This window comes from Coregonus clupeaformis, unplaced genomic scaffold (assembly GCF_020615455.1).
Source record: "Coregonus clupeaformis isolate EN_2021a unplaced genomic scaffold, ASM2061545v1 scaf0215, whole genome shotgun sequence".
In the NCBI taxonomy this organism is placed as follows: domain Eukaryota; kingdom Metazoa; phylum Chordata; class Actinopteri; order Salmoniformes; family Salmonidae; genus Coregonus; species Coregonus clupeaformis.
The window spans coordinates 288,973-315,721 of record NW_025533670.1 but is presented as its reverse complement, the minus strand read 5'-3'; the positions used below and the strand labels follow the sequence as shown (position 1 = coordinate 315,721).

The 26,749-nt window shown below is 44.0% G+C and overlaps 1 protein-coding gene across 7 annotated transcripts in view; it reads right to left on the bottom strand.

Moving 5' to 3' along the window:
- Nucleotides 1-26,749, bottom strand: part of LOC121556942 (interleukin-1 receptor accessory protein-like 1) — a 277,390-nt gene that overhangs the window by 140,622 nt on the left and 110,019 nt on the right. For all 7 annotated transcript variants that reach the window (XM_045214202.1, XM_045214201.1, XM_045214205.1 and 4 more), the window contains exons 3-5: nucleotides 25,347-25,626; nucleotides 9,770-9,956; nucleotides 8,388-8,541 (exon numbers count right to left, since the gene is read on the bottom strand). In XM_045214202.1, the coding sequence (XP_045070137.1) occupies nucleotides 8,388-8,541; nucleotides 9,770-9,956; nucleotides 25,347-25,626 (621 nt within the window). The remainder of the gene's footprint in view (nucleotides 1-8,387; nucleotides 8,542-9,769; nucleotides 9,957-25,346; nucleotides 25,627-26,749) is intronic.

The following is a 26,749-nucleotide window of genomic DNA, read 5'->3' as shown; positions in this document are numbered from 1 at the left end:
CTACATCCAGACTGATTGGCTGTGTGACTGTATGTCATTAAGGAGTGAGACATTTAAAACCAAATCCTTTTGCCATGCTTGGCTAATGATATCTATATATAATGTAAAAATGTAAAAAATGGGTGTAGATCTCTCCCAGTGTCGGCCATGTCCCTTACATATAGTTGCAGCGTCATCCCCAGGAGATAGAGGCTCATTGATTTAAAACAGTGCAGCATGGACCCAGAATGTGCCACCTCATCACCATACAGGAACAGCTAATGGTACAGATATATATATTTAAAAAAATACACAGCTTTGGAAGCTAGCTAGATGACATTATCTAGTACCAACATGTCTGATTAAATATGTCTGTCTGTAGTGAATGGTTAATATGAACTGACTTAGTGAGCCATTCTGTCTGTAGTGAATGGTTAATATGAACTGACTTAGTGAGCCATTCTGTCTGTAGTGAATGGTAAATATGAACTGATATATCGAGCCATTCTGTCTGTAGTGAATGGTAAATATGAAGTGACTTAGTGAGCCATTCTGTCTGTAGTGAATGGTTAATATGAACTGACTTAGTGAGCCATTCTGTCTGTAGTGAATGGTAAATATGAACTGACTTAGTGAGCCATTCTGTCTGTAGTGAATGGTAAATATGAACTGATATATCGAGCCATTCTGTCTGTAGTGAATGGTAAATGTGAACTGATATATTGAGCCATTCTGTCTGTAGTGAATGGTAAATATGAACTGATATATCGAGCCATTCTGTCTGTAGTGAACGGTAAATATGAACTGATATATCGAGCCATTCTGTCTGTAGTGAATGGTAAATATGAAGTGACTTAGTGAGCCATTCTGTCTGTAGTGAATGGTAAATATGAACTGATATATTGAGCCATTCTGTCTGTAGTGAATGGTAAATATGAACTGATATATTGAGCCATTCTGTCTGTAGTGAATGGTAAATATGAACTGATATATTGAGCCATTCTGTCTGTAGTGAATGGTAAATATGAACTGATATATTGAGCCATTCTGTCTGTAGTGAATGGTAAATATGAACTGATATATTGAGCCATTCTGTCTGTAGTGAAAGCAGTAGCTACTGATGAATGGACAGGGCTAACCTTGTGTCAACTGAAAAGGAGTGCATGCTTGAATACATGGAGTGAGGTTACACAAAATACGGCAATTTGTTCTACAAGAGGCTGAAAATAAATCCACAGGTGAAGAGAGGAGAGAAGAGATCTTCTAGAGGAATAAGTAGGGGTCTACAGAATATAGAGAGATTGAAAGGGTTCTCTCAGGCCAAGTCTCCATTCGCAGCACGTCAGCGTAAACCAATCAAGGAGATGTTTGAGAAAGCAAGCCACGGGTCCATTTCCCCTCTGTCACATACAGTCCAGTAATGCCTTTATGAAAATGAGTGCCGGCTGCACATGACAAATCACTGTAATTGATCGCACAGCCATCCATCACGGGTAAGAACCCTCTCTTCCTCTGAGAAGCAGTGCACTTGAAGCTGAGTGCTTAAGACAAGTATGCTCTTTCCACCCCTCCATCTCGCCATCCTTCCATCCCCCCCCCCCCTTACTTCACCCACCCACCCTTATCCTTCTCCCTCCACCTCTATCATTACATGGAATATCACAGAAAAAAGTAAAGCGTACCAATTCAGCCCAATCAAATGGCAGATTCGGTTACTATGTTGCCAGGACTACGGGAAGATAAGTGACAGGTGCTGAAAGTTCCGCTGAGCTGTGTGCTGTTCTGTGCTGTTCTGTGCTGTGCTGTTCTGTGCTGTTCTGTTCTGTGAGGGGGAACATTTTAGGGCCCATGGCACTTTTCTTCTGCTTGTTCTGATCATGTGATGTAATGGTATTGCTACATCACATCTATGGCAGCTCTGATGACCCAGTGTCTCGCTGATGGACTGGATTAAAAGTGTCAGATAATAAAATAGAATCATTCTGGCTTTAGAGATAATACCTTCCTTGATCTACCCTCTGACTTGCAAAGTGAACTCACACACACACACACACATTTATTTTGCTTCTCGGCTATTGTCAACCCTTAACATTTACCTCCTTTAAATAAGGGGAAAAGTACTAACATATAACACTTATCTACCACCTTTAAATAAGGGGAAAAAGTATTTGATCCCCTGCTGATTTTGTACGTTTGCCCACTGACAAAGACATGATCAGTCTTTAATTTTAATGGTAGGTTTATTTGAACAGTGAGAGACAGAATAACAACAAAAAAATCCAGAAAAACGCATGTCAAAAATGTTATAAATTGATTTGCATTTTAATGAGAGAAATAAGTATTTGACCCCCTCTCAATCAGAAAGATTTCTGGCTCCCAGGTGTCTTTTATACAGGTAACGAGCTGAGATTAGGAGCACACTCTTAAAGGGAGTGCTACTTATCTCAGCTTGTTACTTGTATAAAAGACACCTGTCCACAGAAGCAATCAATCAATCAGATTCCAAACTCTCCACCATGGCCAACACCAAAGAGCTCTCCAAGGATGTCAGGGACAAGATTGTAGACCTACACAAGGCTGGAATGGGCTACAAGACCATCGCCAAGCAGCTTGGTGAGAAGGTGACAACAGTTGGTGCGATTATTCGCAAATGGAAGAAACACAAAATAACTGTCAATCTCCCTCGGTCTGGGGCTCCATGCAAGATCTCACCTCATGGAGTTGCAATGATCATGAGAACGGTGAGGAATCAGCCCAGAACTACACGGGAGGATCTTGTCAATGATCTCAAGGCAGCTGGGACCATAGTCACCAAGAAAACAATTGGTAACACACTACGCCGTGAAGGACTGAAATCCTGCAGCGCCCGCAAGGTCCCCCTGCTCAAGAAAGCACATATATAGGCCAGTCTGAAGTTTGCCAATGAACATCTGAATGATTCAGAGGAGAACTTGGTGAAAGTGTTGTGATCAGAGACCAAAATCGAGCTCTTTGGCATCAACTCAACTCGCCGTGTTTGGAGGAGGAGGAATGCTCCCTATGACCCCAAGAACACCATCCCCACCGTCAAACATGGAAGTTGAAACATTATGCTTTGGGGGTGTTTTTCTGCTAAGGTGACAGGACAACCTCACCGCATCAAAGGGATGATGGACGGGGCCATGTACCGTCAAATCTTGGGTGAGAACCTCCTTCCCTCAGCCAGGGCATTGAAAATGGGTCGTGGATGGGTGTTCCAGCATGACAATGACCCAAAACACACGGCTAAGACAACAAAGGAGTGGCTCAAGAAGAAGCACATTAAGGTCCTGGAGTGGTCTAGCCAGTCTCCAGACCTTAATCCCATAGAAAATCTGTGGAGGGAGCTGAAGGTTTGAGTTGCCAAACGTCAGGCTCGAAACCTTAATGACTTGGAGAAGATCTGCAAAGAGGAGTGGGACAAAATCCCTCCTGAGATGTGTGCAAACCTGGTGGCCAACTACAAGAAACGTCTGACCTCTGTGATTGCCAAGAAGGGTTTTGCCACCAAGTACTAAGTCATGTTTTGCAGAGGGGTCAAATACTTATTTCCCTCATTAAAATGCAAATCAATTTATAACATTTTTGACATGCGTTTTTCTGGATTTTTTTGTTGTTATTCTGTCTCTCACTGTTCAAATAAACCTACCATTAAAACTATAGACTGATCATTTCCTTGTCAGTGTGCAAATGTACAAAATCAGCAGGGGATCAAATACTTTTTTCCCTCACTGTAGCACTTATCTACCACCTTTAAATAAGGGGAAAAGTACTAACATATCAAACATTTTCTCACAAAGGGAAATCATTTCTCCTGCAGCCAAATTCTTCAGGTTCCTTTTCCTCGTGCTGCTTCGGAAAGTCTAATTATACTCTATCAATTAGAAGGGCCATTATGAATCACCCTCCTTCATATGCTAATGAGTCAACTTCACAGAGCCAAGACAAGAGGAGAGACCTCTGTTCTGTAATGGTTGCCCATTCAGCAGAGCCTAGTCACTGGCTGCATCCCAAATTGTATGCCCTATGGGCCCTGGTCAAAAGTAGTGCACTATATAGGGAATAGGGTTGTATTTGGGAAGCATCCACTGAGAGAGCAGCCAGGGGAATGGAACCATACAGCAGAGTTCCAGAGCTATAGATCCACAAATGCCTGTTCTTACTTGCTGTGGGAAATCCTTGCAGAGGTATTGTATGTATAATATAGAAATGATGCAGGAGTCTGTAGGATAGGATAAGGATATTTAGATATGGTGCTATCTCTGGACCTAGGACTACACTTTTTTTGTTGAAGGAACTGATTGGGCGCTCAGCTGTTAAATCAACTGGAACATCCAAGGGAGGAGATAGGCATTCTAAACTAGGTTTTCTAGTCTGTTTCCTTTAACCTGGGGCATTTGGGGTATTGTCATGCTTCTCTACTGTAAGTGGAGAACCTTTTAACTTGTCAACGGTAGGCCTAGTTTTAGCATCACTTTATTGTAAAATAAAAAGCAAGATCACCACCGCCATCGGTCCCAAGTCATTAGCTAAACATGCAGACCGTTCGTTTCCCTCCGTGCAGCACAAGAAGACACTATAACAGCCCATTGAGTAGGCAGATAATTATCCACTCTTTATTGTGCAGTTTTCAATCCACCGGATCAAATGGCTTTACCTTGTAAAACAATCATAAAATCCCAAATTTCATTTAGGAATAATGTATATTTTTAATAGTTCCACTAATGGCTGAAGACATCATTATCTTTAAAGAGGTCCTCAAGACAATGGAACTTGATCTTTCATACTCTTCTCCTGCTATAACAGGCCAGTTGACCATTGATACAAAGAACAGACACAAAGGTTGGGGAGGATAGAAGAAATGAACTGCAGAAGTCTGATCATTATAGACCAAGAGGAATGGAAATGAAAGAAATTACATTTACACTCTGTGTGAGAATTAATGAGATACTTGTATTAGAGGTACATTATACAAGATGTAGGCCTATAAATATAGACTGTAGATATTACAGTCTCATCTCAATATGATATCTCACAGTCTGTCTGACACAATCATGTGCGGGTGAATCATTAAAAACATGATCAAAAAACATTTGATGTGACTGTTTTATGTAATGTATCAATTCATTTCCCTTTCTTTTACCAGGAACAGTCCACCAACCACCTGGCCAAGCTAGGAAGGAGGAACAGTCCACCAACCACCTGGCCAAGCTAGGAAGGAGGAACAGTCCACCAACCACCTGGCCAAGCTAGGAAGGAGGAACAGTCCACCAACCACCTGGCCAAGCTAGGAAGGAGGAACAGTCCACCAACCACCTGGCCAAGCTAGGAAGGAGGAACAGTCCACCAACCACCTGGCCAAGCTAGGAAGGAGGAACAGTCCACCAACCACCTGGCCAAGCTAGGAAGGAGGAACAGTCCACCAACCACCTGGCCAAGCTAGGAAGGAGGAACAGTCCACCAACCACCTGGCCAAGCTAGGAAGGAGGAACAGTTGCAGCCGTTGAGTCATAATAGTCATAACAGAAGATATCTCCATTTACACCAGTTACGCAACAACAACTACATAACATATTGTTTTGTACTGTATTGATACAGACTATACAACATTATATGTTATACAATGTATGGACCAGGGTCGTGGCATCCCTGTAGGATACTGTGAGATGTACTGTACAGCATAGTGGAGGAAAGAGTTGATATGATTACGGCTGCATATTAATCAGGCAAATCTGATTGGTTTTACAAACACATGAGCACTATGTGAACGCCGGTGCCAACTTAACTACAACGACACAACAACATCACGGCAACATAGCCCCCCGTTAGAGGAAATAGCCTTGTTTATATGTAGAACTGGTGAGACTGGTCTTTTATGAAATAGCCAATGGGTTTGTTGTCATTCAATGTTCTGTTATTGAAATGAAAGGTCTAATGGATGTATGTGTCTAAACTAATGTCCTATGTGTCATTTAAAGGTTATATTGCTCCAAGGACTGTATGTAGGGGGAATGTGCTACCTACAGTATATACACTGAATGAACAAAACATTAGGAACACCTTCCTAATATTGAGTTGCACCCCCTTTTGCCCTCAGAACAGCCTCAATTCGTCCGGGCATGGACTCTAGAAGGTGTCAAAAGCATTCCACAGGGATGCTGGCCCATGTTGACTCCAATGCTTCCCATGCTTGTATCAAGTTGGCTGGATGTCCTTTGGGTAGTGGACCATTCTTGATACACACGGGAAACTGTTGAGCGTTGAAAAACCCAGAAGCATTGCAGTTCTTCACACACTCGAACCGGTGTGCCTGGCACCTACTACCTGTTCAAAGGCACTTAAATATTTTGTCTTGCCCATTCACCCTCTGAATGGCACACATCCACAATCCATGTCTCAAGGCTTAAAAATCCTTATTTAACCTGTCTCCTCTCCTTCATCTACACTGATTGAAGTGGATTTAACAAGTGACATCAATAAGGGATCATAGCTTTCACCTGGATTGACCTGGTCAGTCTATGTCATGGAAAGAGCAGGTGTTCCTAATGTTTTGTACACTCAGGGTATGTCTCTATTACAGGAAGTAATGATGTATGCATGCTGTCTATGTACATGTACCGTACATGATATGAGTAGGTGGGCCATGTTCTTTCCTCTGCCCTCCGTATGTGGGTAGAAGCGTGTAATTATTATTCACTAGATAGATACAGACAGACAGACAGACAGACAGACAGACAGACAGACAGACAGACAGACAGACAGACAGACAGACAGACAGACAGACAGACAGACAGACAGACAGACAGACAGATAGATAGATAGATAGATAGATAGATAGATAGATAGATAGATAGATAGATAGATAGATAGATAGATAGATAGATAGAAACAGAGAAGGTCCTCAGATTCCCTCCTGATTTCAGTCAGATAAAACATTTGCAAACACTAAAGCAGGATGTTTTCTTGCTTAAAGAGAGAGTTCTCCCAAATTACGAAATGACATATTGGTTTCCTTTCCCTGTAAGCATTCTATGGACAAGGTATGACAGCAATCTATGCTTTGGTTTAGTTTCCCTTTCCACATGCTAATGTTTTAGCATTTGTGGCACAAATCCCATTCAAGTCATGGGACCGATATTAAAATGTTTCGTGCATCATGTTAAAAGGTTAGCATGTAGAAAACAGTCCTAGGGAAACTCAACCAAAGCATGGATTGCTGACATACCTTGTCCATAGACTGCTTATAGGGACAGGAAACCAATGTGCCATTTTCTAATTTGGGTGAACTATCCCTCATCCAAAAATGCTAAATGTGTCTCTGTGCGAGGGGAGGGGAATCGTCCCGGAGGACAAGGACCGTCTGAGGCAGCGGGGAACATGATTGATGAGTGAAATTGGTTCTATGGAGTCTGCCTTTGTCTCTTTAGGGGATAATAAACTGTAATCAGATCGCCGTAAACTGCAAATAGTTTGCTTGACCTCCAGACCACTATGGGCGATGGGTTTGATGCATTGAAATGTAACAGCTCTTAATATATCTTGCTACAGTGGTTTTCTCTGGTGTTTTCTTTTTAGAGTTCAGCCATGAGGGCAAGACTAAGTAGAGTAGATCTTTTTGTAATCATTGTGTCATTGATTGAATGTACCGGTACTATAGGTTTTCCATCAAGACTGTCCAAGTTGTTACTGCACATCAACCTTAGCAGTGGCGGTGGCAGTGGCGAGCGATCTCTATTCTGTCACACCCCTCGCTCTAAAGATAAGGAACTTTAAGTTCAAGCTTTAATATTTCAACAGTCTTAGTTCAGAAAAAGTGCTGAAGTGGCTCTGTGCAAATTCCACTACTTAGCAATTAAGGCAGCCAGTTGAAGTCACGACAGCACAGAGGTATTGAACCCACAACCCTGGCAACGAGGTTCACAACTACTGTCTTAGCAGAAAAGGTGTGTTTGGTAGCGACAACACAACAAGATGTAGTGAGAGATTTACCATTACCATGTACCATTATACATATAACTACTATGGATACATGTCAGCATTCTGACATATTTCTAATGAGATGTCTGCTGTAACATAATCTCATCAATATTTTCTCGCTGAATGTACACCTCAGATATCTGGGTTTTTTCTTCTTCTTCATTTCAGCCAAGCAGAAGATCTGTAGCTAATATACAAACAGCTATTGTAGCCATCCCCATAATAGACGAAGACCCCGACACAGCTGCACAATAGCAATGATTATTAAATCCGCTCTCCCACAAAGAATGAACGCTGCCTCGCTGACAGACAAAACAACATGAACATTCATCAATGCCAATAAAAACACAATGCAAGTTATCACCAATGGCCCAGCACTGAGCACATGTGACCTGCAAAGGAGCTTTTCTTACCTGTAACAGATAGTTCTGTAGTTCTTCTCACCACGAAGCTCCCAAACTGTAATTCACACGTGTAATTTCCAATGTCATCTTCACGCACCTCCCGGATAGAGAGAGTATCTCTTCTCCTTACAATGCTTTGTCTCCACTGCTTTGGCTTGCATTCCTTCCATTCAAATAGAGAGAAGGCATATGAATGTAAAACAACATCAAGAAACAGACAAGGAGTATACAGTTGGACTTAGATTACACTTTTTACAACATACAATATAGACATGTAGAAAAAATGGACGCCTGAGGAAATGCATCGAACCGTTCCAAACTTCAAACATCTGTTTGATCACAAATGCATTCTCATCTTGTATTTAGTGTTGTTGTACTGAGTTCCTTTTTTTGGCGAGATGAGTGTGATCTATTATACAACATTAAATCTCTAAGTTCCCACTAGAAGAGCAACCTAGTTCATTTTAGTGAGAGTGAACCCAGAGGACGAAAAAGGGAACTCATGCCACACTAACTCATTCCCCCACGGCAGGAATACTGGAACACCGTGGGTTGGTTCCACCTGCGCACGCTGGCCTCCCAGAATTCAATCAGCTTCGCTTCCAGAGACAGAGAAAATGACTAGGATATTCTGGGGCCACAGTCATTATCCATGTTTTAATTTGATTCACTGGGAAACTGAAGAAGCACTGTGGCCATCTAAACCGACACTCATCTAGTTTTGATGAATTGGCCCTTGGCCTCCGTCGGCTACTCTGTCCGTCTGCTGTTACACTGTGGGCAGGCGGCGGGGGCCGGCGAGGGCCACTGGTCGACTCAGATAGCCAGACTTCTGACTCTGAGGACCCCCTCCAGTCGTTTGGGTGGGGGGAAGAAAAGAAAGAGTTCATTGTTTCATCTTTTAGACTGTTTATATCATGAACGTGGGCTGTGGCCCCCTTTCCCCAGACGGTTTGAGTCTCATGAAAAACAAATGACATCTCAGGGGGTGCTGTGCAGAGTGGCTGTGAGTCATGGGTGGATACATCTACCAACTGTCATCAAGCAAGCACATACGCTGCTACAATATGTATGCTTTAATAAAGACTAAAATAATCATATAAAATAATAAAATAAACATCATCTCGCACATTTTTTCACTACATTTCCATGATCATAAAGTTCTGATTATACACTGATAAATATATGTAGCACATTTGATAAAATAACACAGCAGGGGTTTACTAGACACATACTTGGCCTAATCTTGGACTAAAAAGCAGGCTCAGTGGAGAACCTGATTTTGAAAACACTTTAGAGTCAAGAGCTAGGCTTAATTTGTGTCCTTGAAACTGCCCCTATGGCAGTCAATCTGAATTAAGTTACAGACATATTTTATAGTGGACTCTTACCTTGTACCAGACTATCTCTGGCTCCTTCCCCGGCTGTACATAATCCTCAATGTCCGGACAGGTGATCTCCTTACTTTTACTTAACTCTGCCTTCTCGAAGTACCTCATTTTGGAGTTGTAGCAGAGGTCAGTGTCGTTCTCCGCCACTGTCAGTGACATGGACACTTTCATACAATATGTGGAATTCCTGCAAAACACAAGTGAACAAATCAATAAGTTTAATCATTTTCGTATAACATTGTCCTCTCACGCCCCTATCACTATATGTTGACTAGTATTGATACATTTGATGAAACTGAGGAGTATTTCTGTCTGTATTAAAGCCCTTTTGTGTGGAAAAACACATTCTGATTGGCTGGACCTGGCTCCCCAGTGGGTGGGCCTATGGCTGCACAGGGGTGTGAAATCCATAGATTAGGGCCAAATGAATATATTTCAATTAACTGATTTCCTTATATATACTGCAACTCAGTAAAATCTTTTATATTTTTGTTCAGTATACATTTGGAAAGTAAATGCAGATACTTTTCTAACGGATTAATACAATCTTAACTCATTAAGCTTTTAGAGTCAGCCCTTTGATCTAAACCCATTGGACACTCAGATACAGTGAGCCATCTGGTTTGGGGGGAGAATATGGGAAAGTTTGACATTCTACTCTCTCGTCAATGTAAAAATCCGTGGCTGGTTGTCCGGAACGTTACAAATTCATACAGAGATCTATTGTGTTTTCTCACCCATCCAGGAGGAGTGTGAACGATGCGGGAGAGATGAACCTGGCTATCACAAACCATCAATGGCAAAGACAAAAGAAAGGTGGTGAAAACGGAGGTGGAAGGGAGATGAGGGCTAATGCACAACGGCAGTTCTGAAAGTCAACAGCAGTGAAGATTGAGTGAGCCTTTTGTTTCGACGCGTTATGCAGATACAGCGCAAGCTAGCAGAAAATTACTTGCCAGAATTGATGTTCTGTAACTGGTCAGACCTGATAGAGAAAAGCCTGTCAGCCCAGAATCACTACAACTGTGACTGTACCACAGTTGAGAAAGCTGTGAGGGTATAAATAAACGGCAGGTCTGACAACACAGTCAGGTACAACACAATGGCACCATACTGTGTGGTACAATTTCACTGTGCTCAGTCTAATAATCACTCTGTGTTGAATCTGTACAACTGTTCAATAACTATTGGCCCACACCAGCAAGAACTCCAGTAACATGCTCACAAGAGTGAGCAGTGAGCTCGGGTCGATCACAATATACCCTTCCACAGCCATAGTAATACATCAGTCATTACAGCTGGTAGAGTTTTTTTTAATGGCTAGGTAAACAAGTTCATGTTGGCCTTTGACTCCAGATGAGTGATTCTTAGGCAAGGATCCATGGATTTTTGGAATCAATGGACAGAGGTATTGAATGTGCAGGGAATTTCATACAATGTGGGAGGGAGAAGCCAGCCTAATATGATCAATGAGCTCAATCACTGTGACCTTTGATCCCTCTATGCATCTGTAGTTAATAGGACTGTCTCCACTCACGACTATCATCAGTAGCTGTGTAGCCTAGTTCTTCAAGAGGGTAAGCACTGTATCAATTGACCCTTACTAGCAAATCCTTCTGGTCTACAGATTTCAACAAATTACAACATTTAGGAAAACCTCATTGGGTAATTTCAGGGGCGCAAGCTGGTTACACAGATTTGAGGCTGAACCAACAAACAATTATAAACAAGTGAAATCCTTTTATAATTGCCACGGCATTAGCGCAGCCTCGCAGATTAGCAAGCAAAGGCCGGCCGGTCCATAGTCAGACACACCCTCTACTGGGCACTGCAGGCTGTCCGATTAAGTCTGCCCATTTTATGAAGCGGAGGATGCAAATGCGACATGATGTGGAGATTATCCCACACAACTTGCACCAGATGGACACCTGTGCAAATGAGATCCCCCGGGTCCGCTCCCCCTGTTAAATATTCTGGGCAGTGCTGATAAACTCGCCCGGTGGGAGAGAGAGAGAGAGAAGAGTGTCAGCCTGGATGTTGCGTGATCGATGGCCCGGGCCAACACTTTGTCCTACGATGTCTTTCCAACGGTTCACATCCGTCACACTGCCTTTTAAGCAAGAGAGCCAGGAGGATGGAGAACAGTATCGCTTTGTTTTCAGTCAGTAGCACTATCCTGTATATTCATGAACAATGTGGCCAGGACAAACATACCGCTTTCAGTCCACTGTACATCAATTACTGTATATTCATAACAACATGTCTACTAGACAGGAAGTATGGGCTACTGTATAGTGCAGTGGTTCCCAACTCCAGTCCTCCAGTACCCCCAACAGCATACATTTTTGTTGTAGCCCCAGACAAAAACGCCCTGATTCAACTTTCCAAGGGCTTGATGATTAGTTGACAAGTAGAATCAGGTGTGCTTGTCTGGGGCCACAACAAAAACATCTACTGGTGGGGGTCCTTGAGTACCCGGAGTTGGGAAACACTGGCATAGTGTATACTAAAGTACTCAACTTAGTATACTTTTGGATATATTGGTTATACCAAGGTAATACCACAGCATCAATGACAGCATGTCAATGGGAGCTGACGAGAGGCTGCTGTGCAATGTCAAGGCAATGACAGACAGATACCATGCAGTTCATATTAGAGAGGAGAACACCTTGGCTGACAGTTTGCACACAGAGAGCCGGAGGGTAAATGGGGGATTTGTTTCCATAATAGAAATGGCTGTTGCAATATGCGACAGGGAAGGAGGTCATGGCTAGAAGGGATAAAGCTTTTGTGATATTGATGTCAAAAGTTGTTTTAGTTTTTTGGGGGCAATTTAGCTAACCCTTTTCCTAAACTTAACCTAATTCTCCTAACCTGCTACAAAAAGTCCAATCTGACAAAAGCTGTATTCCATCTAGTCAAAACCAGGGAAGGAGAAATGGATGGGAGGACAACTATGAACATCTTATTAAAATAATGACCAACACAATGTTGCCTGTATGAGTGATTGTTGTGTCAGTATAGTACAGCCACTTTTTACAAGCATGTCAAAAATACCTATTTGGGGTGTCAAAAGGAATTCATAATTTTTTAGGACAAGGCCAGTATTTCAGGAGCTTGATAAATGATTAATCACATATTATTGTAATTGAAATTAGATACCAAGGGCCCAACTTGGCAAAAATCTACTTAATTATTCTCTCCTAACCTCATTTATGACATAATCTCCCTTGTTTTGGTTGAAGAGAAAGATGGAACATAACTCCCTCTACTTTACCTTAGTATCTGTCCCTGCGATATTATAGCTCGAAGCTGTAGAATTAATGTGAAATCATTCTACTCAGATCGCAAGGTACCTGTGGGATTAATTAATGACTGAATCCTTAATTAAAAGATCTTCAAGTTCTACTTTAATAGAGCAGGAAATTGAACACTTGTTGATTCTCATTAGAGATATACCTTCAAGTAATAATAATGCATAAACAATTTCACAAATGTTTACAATAAATCCACCTCACTCAATAAAAAAGATAACTTGGACAATTGTCAAACTCCTTTCAACCCTTAACACATCCACTTGTATTCAACTGGATAGATGGACATTCAAAGAGACGATACATCAAAATCTCACACATGGGTGAGACCAGTGCCATGAACAGCGGGCCATGCCCTTTAGCTGGACCTTGTTGGTACATCAGGCTCCAACATGAGGCATGCCAGTCCAGCCCAACCCAGCCCGGCGCAGCGCTCGGCAGACAACCAGCCAGCTAGCAGCTGCCAAATCAGTGCTGACAACAACCTGCACCCAGTGGCCAGACAGTCCAGGGCTACAGATTACCCTTAATCAGTCTTTTATGGCCAGTGCATTATTTATGATCCAAGCGAAGGTCAGGGTGGCGTGGCGTGCTGTGGTGGGAGGCGGTGCGGAGCGGTGGGAGGACTGAGGCCCTACCTGTGGCCTGCTCCATAACTCATCTGTCAGCACGCGAGGCCAGGTGATTAACTGCCCACTACCCAAACCTCACTTTAGGCCAACAGGCCTCCACTTAGCCTCTGTCTCTGGAGAGAAGGCCCAAAATGTTTACCTACTCAGCTGCTTGCGGATAGCACGTCTCCATACGAGATTAGAGAGACACATGTTGATCTTCTATGCCAGGGATCATCAACTAGATTCAGCCGTGGGCCGACTTTTTCTTGAGTGGATGGTCAGGGGGCCGGAACATAATTACAAATAATTTGTAGACTGCAAATTGACCGCAAGAAGCCAGAACAGATATAATATTTGACTAAAACTTCATCATTCCAAACCTTGCTTACATTTGTACAGTATATGATCACATACTGTATATATCTCTATTATGCGTTGGAATACTTTGGAACAGATTTCCAAAATTAAAATCCCTTGGAGCTGATTTTCTGGTGTTTTTACAGTCATTAAATGTATCTCCCCCAAAACACACACACACACACACACACACACACACACACACACACACACACACACAGACACACACACACACACACACACACACTCAGGCCTGTTATTTCTCTCCATACAGGATCTGTTATCCATGTAGGGGAGACAGGATAAGATGGACTACTAAATAGAAACTCTCCCCTGCTTCATACACATTATGTGACTGGTTATACAATCACCTCAATGATCTCCTTTAGTCACCACGCCTTCATTTTCTTTCCCTGAGCATTTTATGCAAAGTTCTCTTTTTTCATTCCAGGTGTGATGGAGAACTCCAATCTCATCCATCTGACTGAAAGCTTTTGGCAGGGCCTTGGCTGTCCTCACCTCTAGCTGTACTGTTACCTTTAACATGCAGCGGTCTGTCTTGGTCTATTACCCAGTCTCTAATCCCTGGTGCCTTGAGGGAAATCATTTCACCCAACCCTGTATTTCCAACCAGATTCCATAACTTTATGAAACATTTTGACTCTTTCATTTTACCGTGACCTTATTCATTTGTCCTCCCAAAGCCTACGGGCAAAATGGCCACTCACAAATACATTCAATGCATATTAAAACCTAAACACTAAGTAGGTCTATTTCCGTTTGCTACAGACACATTCCAATGAGAGAGTAGAATGGCCACTGCACGCGTCTGGACGATTCAAAGTTCCTCTTTAAAGTTCCAAGTTCCAAACCACTTTGACTCTTTCTCTTTTTTCCAAACGTCTGAATAACATGTTAATGTTCTGCTTCTCCTTCCTTGAGTGACAGCTTCAGTATTATATAGGGGGCTGATGGAGGAGGGAGGTGATGGAGGAGGGAGGCAGTGTCAATTGGATTCTGCTGAGGATGAAAGTGCATTGTGACATTTTGTCTGGCAGATAAAAACCCCATCTGATATGACGAGAGAAGGTCAGTGTCTCTACTATCAGATACTGCTGGTCCAGGTCTAGTTTGATGCCTTTCTCTCAGCCTGCCTACTTGGCTTGGGAGGCATAGTGCAGATAATAATAATAATAGATTTATTATATATAGTGCTTTTCATTTCAAACAGAATGTAAAAGTAAAAAAAAAAGAAAAAAAAGAAGATAGCAGATTGTTGGGTATAGCTAGATAGGGAATATGTTTGGTGAAGGCATGATTCAAACCAGCCTGTGAGTTCAGTTTAGGGCAGGAAATGACAATTCTTCCTGTGAAATGTAAATGAATAGGAGAAGGACGAGGAGGAACACTGTCAGAAGGCCTGTATACACATACTGTAGCCCCTTCTAACTCTACCCTGGACCTCCAAGCCAGTTCCATTGCATTGTTCCCCTCTAATCAGGGACTGATTTAGACCTGAGACACCAGGTGTGTGCAATTCATTATTAGGTAGAGCGGAAAATCAGCAGGCTCCGGACCTCGTAGGGTAAGACCTGAATACCCCTGCTATAGCCTACTGATGAGACCAGAGTAATATTGTAATATCAGATATACTGATGATATCTACCATACACATACTGTAGACCACTGATGAGACCAGAGTAATATTGTAATACCAGATATACTGATGATATCTACCATACACATACTGTAGACCACTGATGAGACCAGAGTAATATTGTAATACCAGATATACTGATGATATCTACCATACACATACTGTAGACCACTGATGAGACCAGAGTAATATTGTAATACCAGATATACTGATAATATTTACCATACACTCATGTAAACTATTCACGGTGAGGTACAGGGGCACATTTCCATTTGAAACATTTGTCAAATGTGACCTTTCAAGAGAATTGTCCTTGGTAGCCGTGCGAGGACACACTATTGTGAAAGCTGGTGATGTGGCATCATCGAGTACCCGACCGGTAACACCACCCATCTCCTCAGCCAATGCCAGCCTCAGATTTCCTCCCGTATGCAGCCTCTGGGATTCAGGCTTCAGGCTTAATGAAATGGAACTGAGGCAAGAGCACGGGACAAATCTCCAATCAGTAAAAGTGTGAAGGGTGTCTAACAGATTGATGCGGACCTTAACACATGCATCCGCTGGATTAAATCCTATTCCAATCACATCGAGGGTGCGTCCCAAATGGTACCCTATTGCCTAGATGGTGCACTTCTTTTGACCAGGGCCCATGCACTATATAGGGAATAGGATGTTATTTGGGATACACCCCGAGAGAGGCCTTGGGAAACCTCACAAAAAGCACACAAGTGGCTGGTTGAAGTATATTTGTGTAATACCTCATCGTCAATACATCGTTACTGTCGAGTGGCAGATATTAAAGGGAGGGCAAAACCTCAATATTACACCGTAATCATTCTGTAAAATGGTCACACAATATATGAGATTCCACAGTTGAAAGGATCACTTTGTATTACCATGAATATATTTCAGACACAGTGGAATTTTGTTTTTACTTCCTGGACAAAACCTTTACACCTGTGCCATTCCAAAAAACGACAGTTCACTGCTTCCTCAAGATAAAATAAATGACTCTAATTTGCTTAACAATGTACTTCATCATCCTTTTTAATGGAGCATGTATTCTCTGATGAGTTTAAATAGTAGGAAGATTCCATAATTCATTTCAAATTAATTTATAAAACATTTCTCACATCACTCTCCACTCAAGGCCATTACATGAGGTGTCCCCTGTCTAGTAGGAGCAAGGTAATACATTGAAATTGGGAATGTGTGTGCGTGTGCGTGTGTGTGTATGTCTGTATGTTTTCCTCACCAAACGGCAGAGAGAGAAGGCTACCAGTTCTTACTAGAAAGCATTAACACCAAGAGGTAATTGCGTCTCCACACCCTCACTCACCTCCCAGCCTCACACAGACAACAGCCTGCTGCCTGCCAGGTAGACCTAACACAAACACAGTCTAGAATACATCATACACTCCACCTCCCCCTCCAGCCCTCCCTCCCTCCTTTGTCTCTGGCTCTGATTGGCTGTGACGGCGGGGCTGGATCAATGGGACAGGGCCTGACTGGTGGCTGAGTAACGGAGTGTCTCTGGACGTCCCATTTGACTGAGAGATCACCAGCTGGGCCCTGCAGTGGAATACTAATCCAGTCTCAGTCTCCCCTTCCTCTGGTGACAGCCAAGGCACGGTTGGACAGGACATACCTAGACACCATTAATAACATGAAGGCCCTGAATGCATGTGAACAGCCACCTGCTTTCTGCTGATTCCCCCTGAACTATTCCTTCATGTGGCTCTGTGACATTTGTCTGTTTGCTCACATTACCATCCTGGGGTTGTCCTTGGTTTTGATGCTGTAAGGATCTTCCACTGATCAGTAGCAGTGAGGTTATCCAGACACCTGTTGTGTGCCTGGAGGTGGAATTAGCTGCATGTAGTGAGCAGACATCACAATACTTCTCTATGACATTTTGTCTCCACCCATCTGTACCATGTTGGGGTGTGATATAAGACATCCTCTGACTACTGTAACTCTGACTACTGTAACTCTGACTACTGTAACTCTGACTACTGTAACTCTGACTACTGTAACTCTGACTACTGTAACTCTGACTACTGTAACTCTGACTACTGTAACTCTGACTACTGTAACTCTGACTACTGTAACTCTGACTACTGTAACTCTGACTACTGTAACTCTGACTAGAATTATATGACTGGGAGGAGGGAAACTTCTGAAATGACTGAACACAGAGGTGACCTTTATTTGACTCTGAACATCCCACTGCTCTGTGTCTGCTGGTCCTCACTGGTTAACGTGTCTCCTGGTCCTCCCTAGTTAACGTGTCTCCTGGTCCTCCCTGGTTAACACGTGTCCTGGTCCTCACTGGTTAACATCTCTCCTGGTCCTCCCTGGTTAACGTGTCTCCTGGTCCTCCCCGATTAACATGTCTCCTGGTCCTCCCTGGTTAAGGTGTCTCCTGATCCTCCCTGGTTAACGTGTCTCCTGGTCCTCTCTCCCCCTCTCAGTCTCCTGGTCCTCCCTGGTTAACCTGTCTCCTGGTCCTCCCTGGTTAACGTCTCCTGGTCCTCATTGGTTAACGTGTCTCCTGGTCCTCCCTGGTTAACGTGTCTCCTGGTCCTCCCTGGTTAACGTGTCTCCTGGTCCTCCCTGGTTAACGTGTCTCCTGGTCCTCCCTGGTTAACGTGTGCTGCCTGCCTGGCAGCATGGTCTTCTCTCCCCTGTCATATGGCTGGATTAGGGCTGATTTCACACACAGATTGAAGACACATTACGTCCCTATCAGCGGTAGGCTCTGCGCACAGCACAGGCAGGCTAGTAGGCCCGGTTTCTGTTTACACTGGTGCCCTCTGACTTCTCTTAGCGCAGCCGAGCAGATGCATCATGGGCCGGAGCTCAGAGCAACACACACACATAGAGCAACACACACACACACGTACACACACACACACACACACACACACACACACACACACACACACAAACACATACAAGCACACACACACATACACACACACTTGAGGCATACCTAGGATACACAGTTTAATATCACAGAGAGCAGATATACTGTTAGAGACGCAAAGGAGATCGGGAGGAGAGAGATGGAGAGAGATTGAGAGGGGGAGAGAGATGGAGAGAGATTGAGAGGGGGAGAGAGATGGAGAGAGATTGAGAGGGGGAGAGAGATGGACAGAGATTGATAGGGGGAGAGAGATTGATAGGGGGAGAGAGATGGAGAAAGATTGATAGGGGGAGAGAGATGGAGAGAGGTTGAGAGGGGGAGAGGGGGAGAGAGATGGAGAGAGATTGAGAGGGGGAGTGAGATGGAGATAGATTGATAGGGGGAGAGAGATGGAGAGAGATTGAGAGGCGGAGAGAGATGGAGAGAGATTGAGAGGAGGAGAGAGATGGAGAGAGATTGAGAGGGGGAGAGAGATTGATGGGGGAGAGAGATGGAGAAAGATTGATAGGGGGAGAGAAAATGAGAGAGGTTGAGAGGGGGAGAGAGATGGAGTGAGATTGAGAGGGGGAGAGAGATGGAGATAGATTGATAGGGGAAGAGAGATGGAGAGAGATTGAGAGGGGGAGAGAGATGGAGAGAGATTGATAGGGGGAGAGAGATTGATAGGGGGAGAGAGATGGAGAGAGATTGATGGGGAGAGCAATTGAGAGGGGAGAGATGGGGGAGAGATTGATAGGAGGAGAGAAATGGAGAGAGATTGAGAGGGGGAGAGAGATGGAGAGAGATTGAGAGGGGGAGAGAGATGGAGAGAGAATGAGAGGGGGAGAGAGATGGAGAGAGATTGATAGGGGGAGAGAGATGGAGATAGATTGAGAGGGGAAGAGAGATGGAGATAGATTGAGGTGGGGAGAGAGATGGAGAGAGATTGAGAGGGGAAGAGAGATGGAGAGATTGAGAGGGGAAGAGAGATGGAGATAGAGACTGGGGGGAGCGAGATGGAGAGATGTTGAGAGGGGGAGAGAGATGGAGATAGAGACTGGGGGGGAGAGATGGAGAGAGATTGAGAGGGGGAGAGAGATGGAGATAGAGACTGGGGGGAGAGATGGAGATAGAGACTGGGGGGAGAGAGTTGGAGAGAGATTGAGAGGGGGAGAGAGATGGAGATAGAGACTAGGTGGGAGAGATGGAGATAGAGACTGGGGGGAGAGAGATGGAGAGAGATGGAGTTAGAGACTGGGGGGAGAGAGATGGAGAGATATTGAGAGGGGGAGAGAGATGGAGATAGAGACTGGGGGAGAGAGACGGAGATAGAGACTGGGGGAGAGAGACGGAGATAGAGACTGGGGGGAGAGAGATGGAGATAGAGACTGGGGGAGAGATGGAGATATGATATTGAGAGGGGGGAGAGATGGAGATAGAGACGGGGGGAGAGAGATGGAGATAGAGACTGGGGGGAGAGACAGAGATAGAGACGGGAGGGGGGTTGAAAGGTTGAAGAAAACTACCCAGAGTGTATGTGTCACGCCTGCTCCCGCTCCCCCTCCGTGGCGCTCGAGGGCGCCAGGCTGCCCATCATTACGCACACCTGTCACCATCGTTACGCCAATCAGCGCTTCATTGGACTCACCTGAACTTCATCCCTGTTTGGTTACCTCCCCTATATCTGTCTGTTCCTCAGTTTGATCCCTGTGTCTGTTGTTTCGTTTCCGTTGTCCAGACACTGTCGGTGTTTTGATCCTGTTTGTTTGTTCATTAAATGCTCACTGCCTGTCCTTGCTTCTCATCTCCCAGCGTCTGTCCTTACAGAATGCAGACAACTAATATCAGAAGCATCAAGGAGTTTTTGTTTTTCGTTTGGGTTGGTGACGTCGGGTCTGGGTGCCCCTGCCGAAGGAACCGGGGATGCCTCAGCTGGCACATCAGGCTTCCATGCCTTAGCTGGCTCGAGAGGTTTTCTTGCCTCGGTTGGCTCGGCAGGCTCCCATCCCACGTCATGCCTCAGGTTGATCGTCAGGCTCCCATACCTCAGCGTGCTCGTCAGGCTCCCATGCCTCAGAGGGCTCGGCAGGCTCCCATCCCACGTCATGCCTCAGCCGGCTCGTCTGGCTTCCACGCCTCAGCCGGCTCGTCAGGATTCCACGCCTCAGCCGGTTCGACAGGCTTCCACGCCTCAGCCGGCTCGTCAGGCTCCCACGTCTCAGCCGGCTCGTCAGGTTCCCGTGCCTCGGCCGGCTCGTCCGGCTCCCATGCCTCGGCCGGGTGGCATCCCTAGAGGGGGGGTACTGTCACACCTGCTCCCGCTCCCCCTCCGTGGCGCTCGAGGGCGCCAGGCTGCCCATCATTACGCACACCTGTCACCATCGTTACGCGAATCAGTTCTTCATTGGACTCACCTGAACTTCATCCCTGTTTGGTTACCTCCCCTATATCTGTCTGTTCCTCAGTTTGATCCCCGTGTCTGTTGTTTCGTCTCCGTTGTCCAGACACTGTCGGTGTTTTGTTCCTGTTTGTTTTTTTAATTAAATGTTCACTCCCTGTACTTGCTTCTCATCTCCCAGCGTCTGTCCTTACTGTAAGGGAGAAATGAAAGGCTGTAGAGACACAGATTAAAGTGCGATAGTAACTTTTCAAATTAAGACTCACACATTCTGCTGGCGTGGTTTATAAGAGACATCAATGACTCATTCCATCCATACTCTGCTCAAAGACCCTGATCCTAATCTCTTTCTCTCTACAACCACAACTTTCCTCTGTCTCCCTCACTGTGCCCACTGCCTAATCTAAATTCAATATGTTAACATATACGAGTGCCTTGGTATATAGGAAAACGCAAAGCTGAGTCCAAAGGAGCGCAATCCTGGGATTCTGCTGCAGTGTTGTGATGATTGGGCCTGAAAAGAGGGGAATGATTAATGAGTCATATCTCCATAATGACAGTTCACACTATTGTTGGGATCTGTTCATTCCATTTCCATATTTTACTATGTGTGTCAACACAGCAACAATATCTACCACAATATTGTACAGCAGGGGGTAATTTAATGCGAAATGGTGAGGGGTGTAATCAGATGTATAGTTTTAACCATGTTTTGAGGCTATACAGTGTCTGTTTACATTGTTTCCAAACATTGGAGTAAAACAAGCTTATATTTTGGTTTCTGATGGGGCACGACAGGTGAACTAAGCTCATGAGGCATTCATGAGTTATATTTAATGTGTCTGGGATTGGTGTCATTTGGGGACGGTGATATATTGAATAGATAAACCCTATAGGTTCAGGTGAAAGGAACATCTCTCAGAACCAAAGGGTGATTTTAAGTCTAAGCCAAATCGTAGGGTGATTCTATATATAGCAGTTCTATACATTTAAGACCATTTCCATTGAAGTGTTGAACCTCAAACAGAGGAAGTTGAATAGAGCATTATATAGGCCCCTACAGACATTGGATTTCTCTATCTCTTTAAGGTACAGTAGGTTTTCCCAGCTCAAATCAGCAGGCACTTTGCTCTCCACTAAAAACGACCTTTCACAATGAAGCGAACTAATGAGCCATTCCAGAAAAGACACCCTTAACCTAAGAGGTTAATAACTTATTACTATATAATTATTCATACACAATACTGTAACACGTTTTCTCTTTTCACTACCAGGGGCTGAACAGCCAGACAGCAGCAATGCAATGTGACAAGGAAGTGAACCTTTATTGGCTTGGAATGCACTCCAGTGAAATGTTCTACGGTGAAAAATAAAAGGTTTGTTCACAATTGCAAACATTCCGTTTTGGTTCTCTGTTCACTGTGTGACTAAAATGGCAAACCTCCGACAGATACAAAAATGGCAGTGTATTCCAATTTTAAATTCACATGACATTCAAAAGATGTTGTCAGCGGTTCTTGTGTTAATAATGTGTTTCAGAAGTCAATATGTTGATCAGAAAAGCATGGAGCGTTGCAGTATGTTGGCATGTAGCGTACTTGGTAACAGATTTGGACTAAATGACTCCTCCAGATTAATTAAAGGAGATAACATGTTTCCTTATGTCCAACATATGGAAGGGAACTAAATCTGCCTCATCACAGGGAGGGCAATGTGAAGATACGTCTCACAGAAACACACATACCATGTTTGAGAGCCAAGGATTTCTCCCTGGGAAACATAATGTCGCTATCGGTTGAAAACCTTGTAACTCCATTTTTGCCAATGTTCATATATATATTTTTTATTACATCTTTTGAAACTAGTAAATCCCCTCAATGTCCTCTGGATCAAATTAAGATCCTACATCTGTAGAGCTGTGATATGCAGTGCTATTAAATGAAAGTGATATTTTATAGTTGTTTAAGTGCAGTGTGGGAATAGGCTTTCCTCCTAACATGGCTGGGTTTCTGTACCTATCCTAGCCCTGGTCGTTTACATAGCAGTTGTGGTAAAACAGTGAGGGAGTGGAGTTAGGACAGTCATGACTCTAGGACCAAGAAAATGTATTCAAAATAGCTTCTGGTTTCAAAATTGTATTTTAGTTAATGGGAAAATATGGCAGTTTTTCTCCATTTCCAGAAAGTTTCTGTTTTGGAGATTAGGTTTTCATCAGACAGCAACAATAAGGTGTGTGCACTCTCCAGCCAATCAATAACATACATTCTTCAATTGAACAATTCAATTAAAGCTCATAGATGGAATTAAAACCAGCGGGACTGCATCCAGAAGCATCCTGTCAAAACCCTAGAGAAAAGCCTTTTTCCTCTTTCGACAATTCCTACGGACCTGGAGATTGGCAAAGGTTCACGGCACGCAGTGGCAAAAAAAATAACATAACAATGTAATTATTTCTTATGATTATAGTATAGTAAATGTTGCCCCTAATTGGTGTAAACAGTTGTGACTAGCTACAAAGCAACACACTCATCCAAATCAAATCTCCTGGCTCTACTATTTCAGCCTGATTACACAATAACCCCACACTGAGTGATTGTGTTCCTCCTCAGGCATTGGCTACACAGTCTAGCGCAGCACTGAATAGAATAGAGAATCATGGTAGGGGGGGATTGGAGCCGCTCGCTAACTGCCTGCCTGTGATGACTCTCTGAGCCATGCTCCCTGGCTAACTGCCTGCCTGCCTGTGTTCACTCTCTGAGCCATGCTACCTGGCTAACTGCCTGCCTACCTGTGATGACTCTCTGAGCCATGCTACCTGGCTATCTGCCTGCCTGCCAGTGTTCACTCTCTGAGCCATGCTACCTGGCTATCTGCCTGCCTGTGTTCACTCTCTGAGCCATGCTCCCTGGCTACGCTGCAAAGGGGTGGTTAGCTAGGAGAATGCAAATGTTACTGCTGCTGAATGGCAGGGCAAATTCTCTCAGCTGAATTGAGGCTGAGAAGGAGAGAGGTCACACTGACTGTACTAGTGGTGTGTGTGTGTGTGTGTGTGTGTGTGTGTGTGCATGTGTGTGTATGTGCATGTGTGTGTGTGGCATGTGTGTGTGTGTGTGTGTGTGTGTGTGTGTGTGTGTGTGTGTGTGTGTGTGGTGTGCTTACAAGAACCAACTCAACCACCTCCTCTCCAGTTCCCAGGCAGGCAGGCAGAACCAGGGCAAACACAGCAGTGGGAGTATTTTTTTGATAGACCTCAATGCCTTTATTAAAGGGACAGCTCAATCAAAACACAGAAACAACTTGATTTTCATGAGCTTCCACAATCTTTACAAAGTTGTGGGGAAACCATTCATCAGGTTTTACAGTGTTTGGAGAAGGGAGTGGCTTGGCTCTGAAAGAATATGTTGGATAGACAATGGTTCCTCTCCCAGTTGAGCCAAGCAGCCTTTCTGAGCTGAAAATGCAGGTTGTTATGGTCTTCTAAGTCAAGACACCTGCTCTGACCTTCCACTAACCTGGGTACGAACAACCTTTACATGAATGAAACCCTCTCTTCTATCAATATGACCTAGGAAGCCAGAAACTTTACAACATTCTGGAACTCATAAATGATAATGTTGTCCTCCGACGGGTGTCTTTATTTGACAAGGGGAGGAGCTACATTATCTCTCCTTTTCTGTCTCTCTACACCTCTCTTATTTCCTCCACCACTACCTCGCGGCTGTGAATAACTGTCCATCTTCATCTCTTTCCTCCCTCACTCCAGACTCCATACGTGGTACGTTAAAGAACAGGAGTTGTGAAGCCTAAGAGTTATGGGTCTGCCAATGGCACTTAATACCTTATTGTCCCCCGGAGAAAAAAACAAAAAAAACATAAGCATGTTAAGTGAGGGAAGGAGGGCCCCTAACAGTGTGGACCCAGGTCTAACTCTCTTCTGGCTGGGATTAGAGAATTCATTAGTAATGTGCAGGGGAGGACTTTAAAGCAGCTTGATTTATGTGCATAGGTTGCAGAAACTCCTCTCCCCCACTGTTTTACCACAACTGCTATGTAAACGACCAGGGATTGGATAGGTACAGAAACCCAGCCATTTTGGAAGGAAGATAACTAATTCCCACAGTGCACTTAAACAACTATAAGACAAGATAGCAGTTATATCACAGCTCTAGGTTGACTAGATATAACAGAACAACTGACCTCAATACACAGGAACATAACAGAACAACTGACCTCAATACACAGGAACATAACAGAACAACTGACCTCAATACACAGGAACATAACAGAACAACTGACCTCAATACACAGGAACATAACAGAACAACTGACCTCAATACACAGGAATAGTGTCCAACGTCTTGGAGCTCGGTGGGTCTAAACCAGATAGCGTCCTCCTCCTTGTTCATTCTGATGCCGTCGAAAGAGATAGGCTCCTCAAAGTCTCCATGTCCTGTACTTTTATACCACATAAGGCTTAGTCCCACACTCTGGGAGTGGGTGTAGTTCGCTCTGATGTATCCATAGAATAAAGCACATTTAATCCGCACCGGTTCCCCCAAAAGCACTTTGTATTTCAAGTAGTCCACTGACCAATCCGTGCAGTCGTCCACTGAGGAGAAAGGAGAGAGGGAAGGTAGATTAATAGGCCTGTCATAAGAGCATCATACAAGTGTTATAATGAGTATTAGACTCCTGACATGATATAAGCACTTTTGTTTCCTAAAACAGGAAAACAAGCTGAAATATGCTGATCATTGAAATGGTATTTTGGTGCTGGGAAGTGGGAACGGAGTCAAATTCATTACTGGCCTTAGTTAAGTCTCTATATGCATTGCCAGTATTGATTTGACCATCATGAATCAGGAAGTTATAATTGCCCTCAGTCCAATTGTTTACAGTAGCATTTTCATCTCAAAGAGGCAACACTTCCAACCTATCATCCCTCTCTAAGCTATTTCCATCACACAGGAACAGCAGAAAAGATGTAGACAGAATCTAACACATATAAGAAGACGATAGAGTAGTAGCTGTGGTTGCCAGGGCCTACAGCTGTCTGTGGACGGATGCCGGTTGACTGCTCACCTAGCCGTGCCAGAGCACTAGCACCAGCTGTGACCTAGTCAGAGCCGGAGCAGCGCGAGCCAATGGGAGGGCCGAGTCAGGAGTAAACACACGACCACGAGCACCCGGAACAAGGACGAGGAGCCAGGAGCACACGACTGTTGACCCAAGGGGACAGACAGGGGTGTAGAGTCCAAAAACATGGATGGCATCACCACTAGACCGTGGAGGCACTGTCCTCTGAGAAACTCACTACTATAAAGTAGCGCCTCTGTATTTAAGCAGTATGAGGCATTTTCTGCCATATTCCCTTTATTGTGTAGTAATATTCGACTTCCCAATGCATAATTCATCCTCTCTCCAGACATGCACATATACTACATCCAGTTGTATTAGTCTGTATTATAGACTCTATAACATCAATTTAACATAACGATTACACACAGGCCCAGTTGTCAGAGCCATCCATATGCATCCTAATGGACAACTCAGGACACTCATTCACATTAAACTGCAATAGAAAATAAGAGGATATCTCAGCGTACATACTGAACTGACTTCAGTGTCCTCTTTCAATACCACAAATGTCAATGCTCAGGGAATAAATGAAAAATTCCTTCCTGATATTGGCCAGCTACAGGTAGGGGTGCACACTCTGAAGGTATATCACC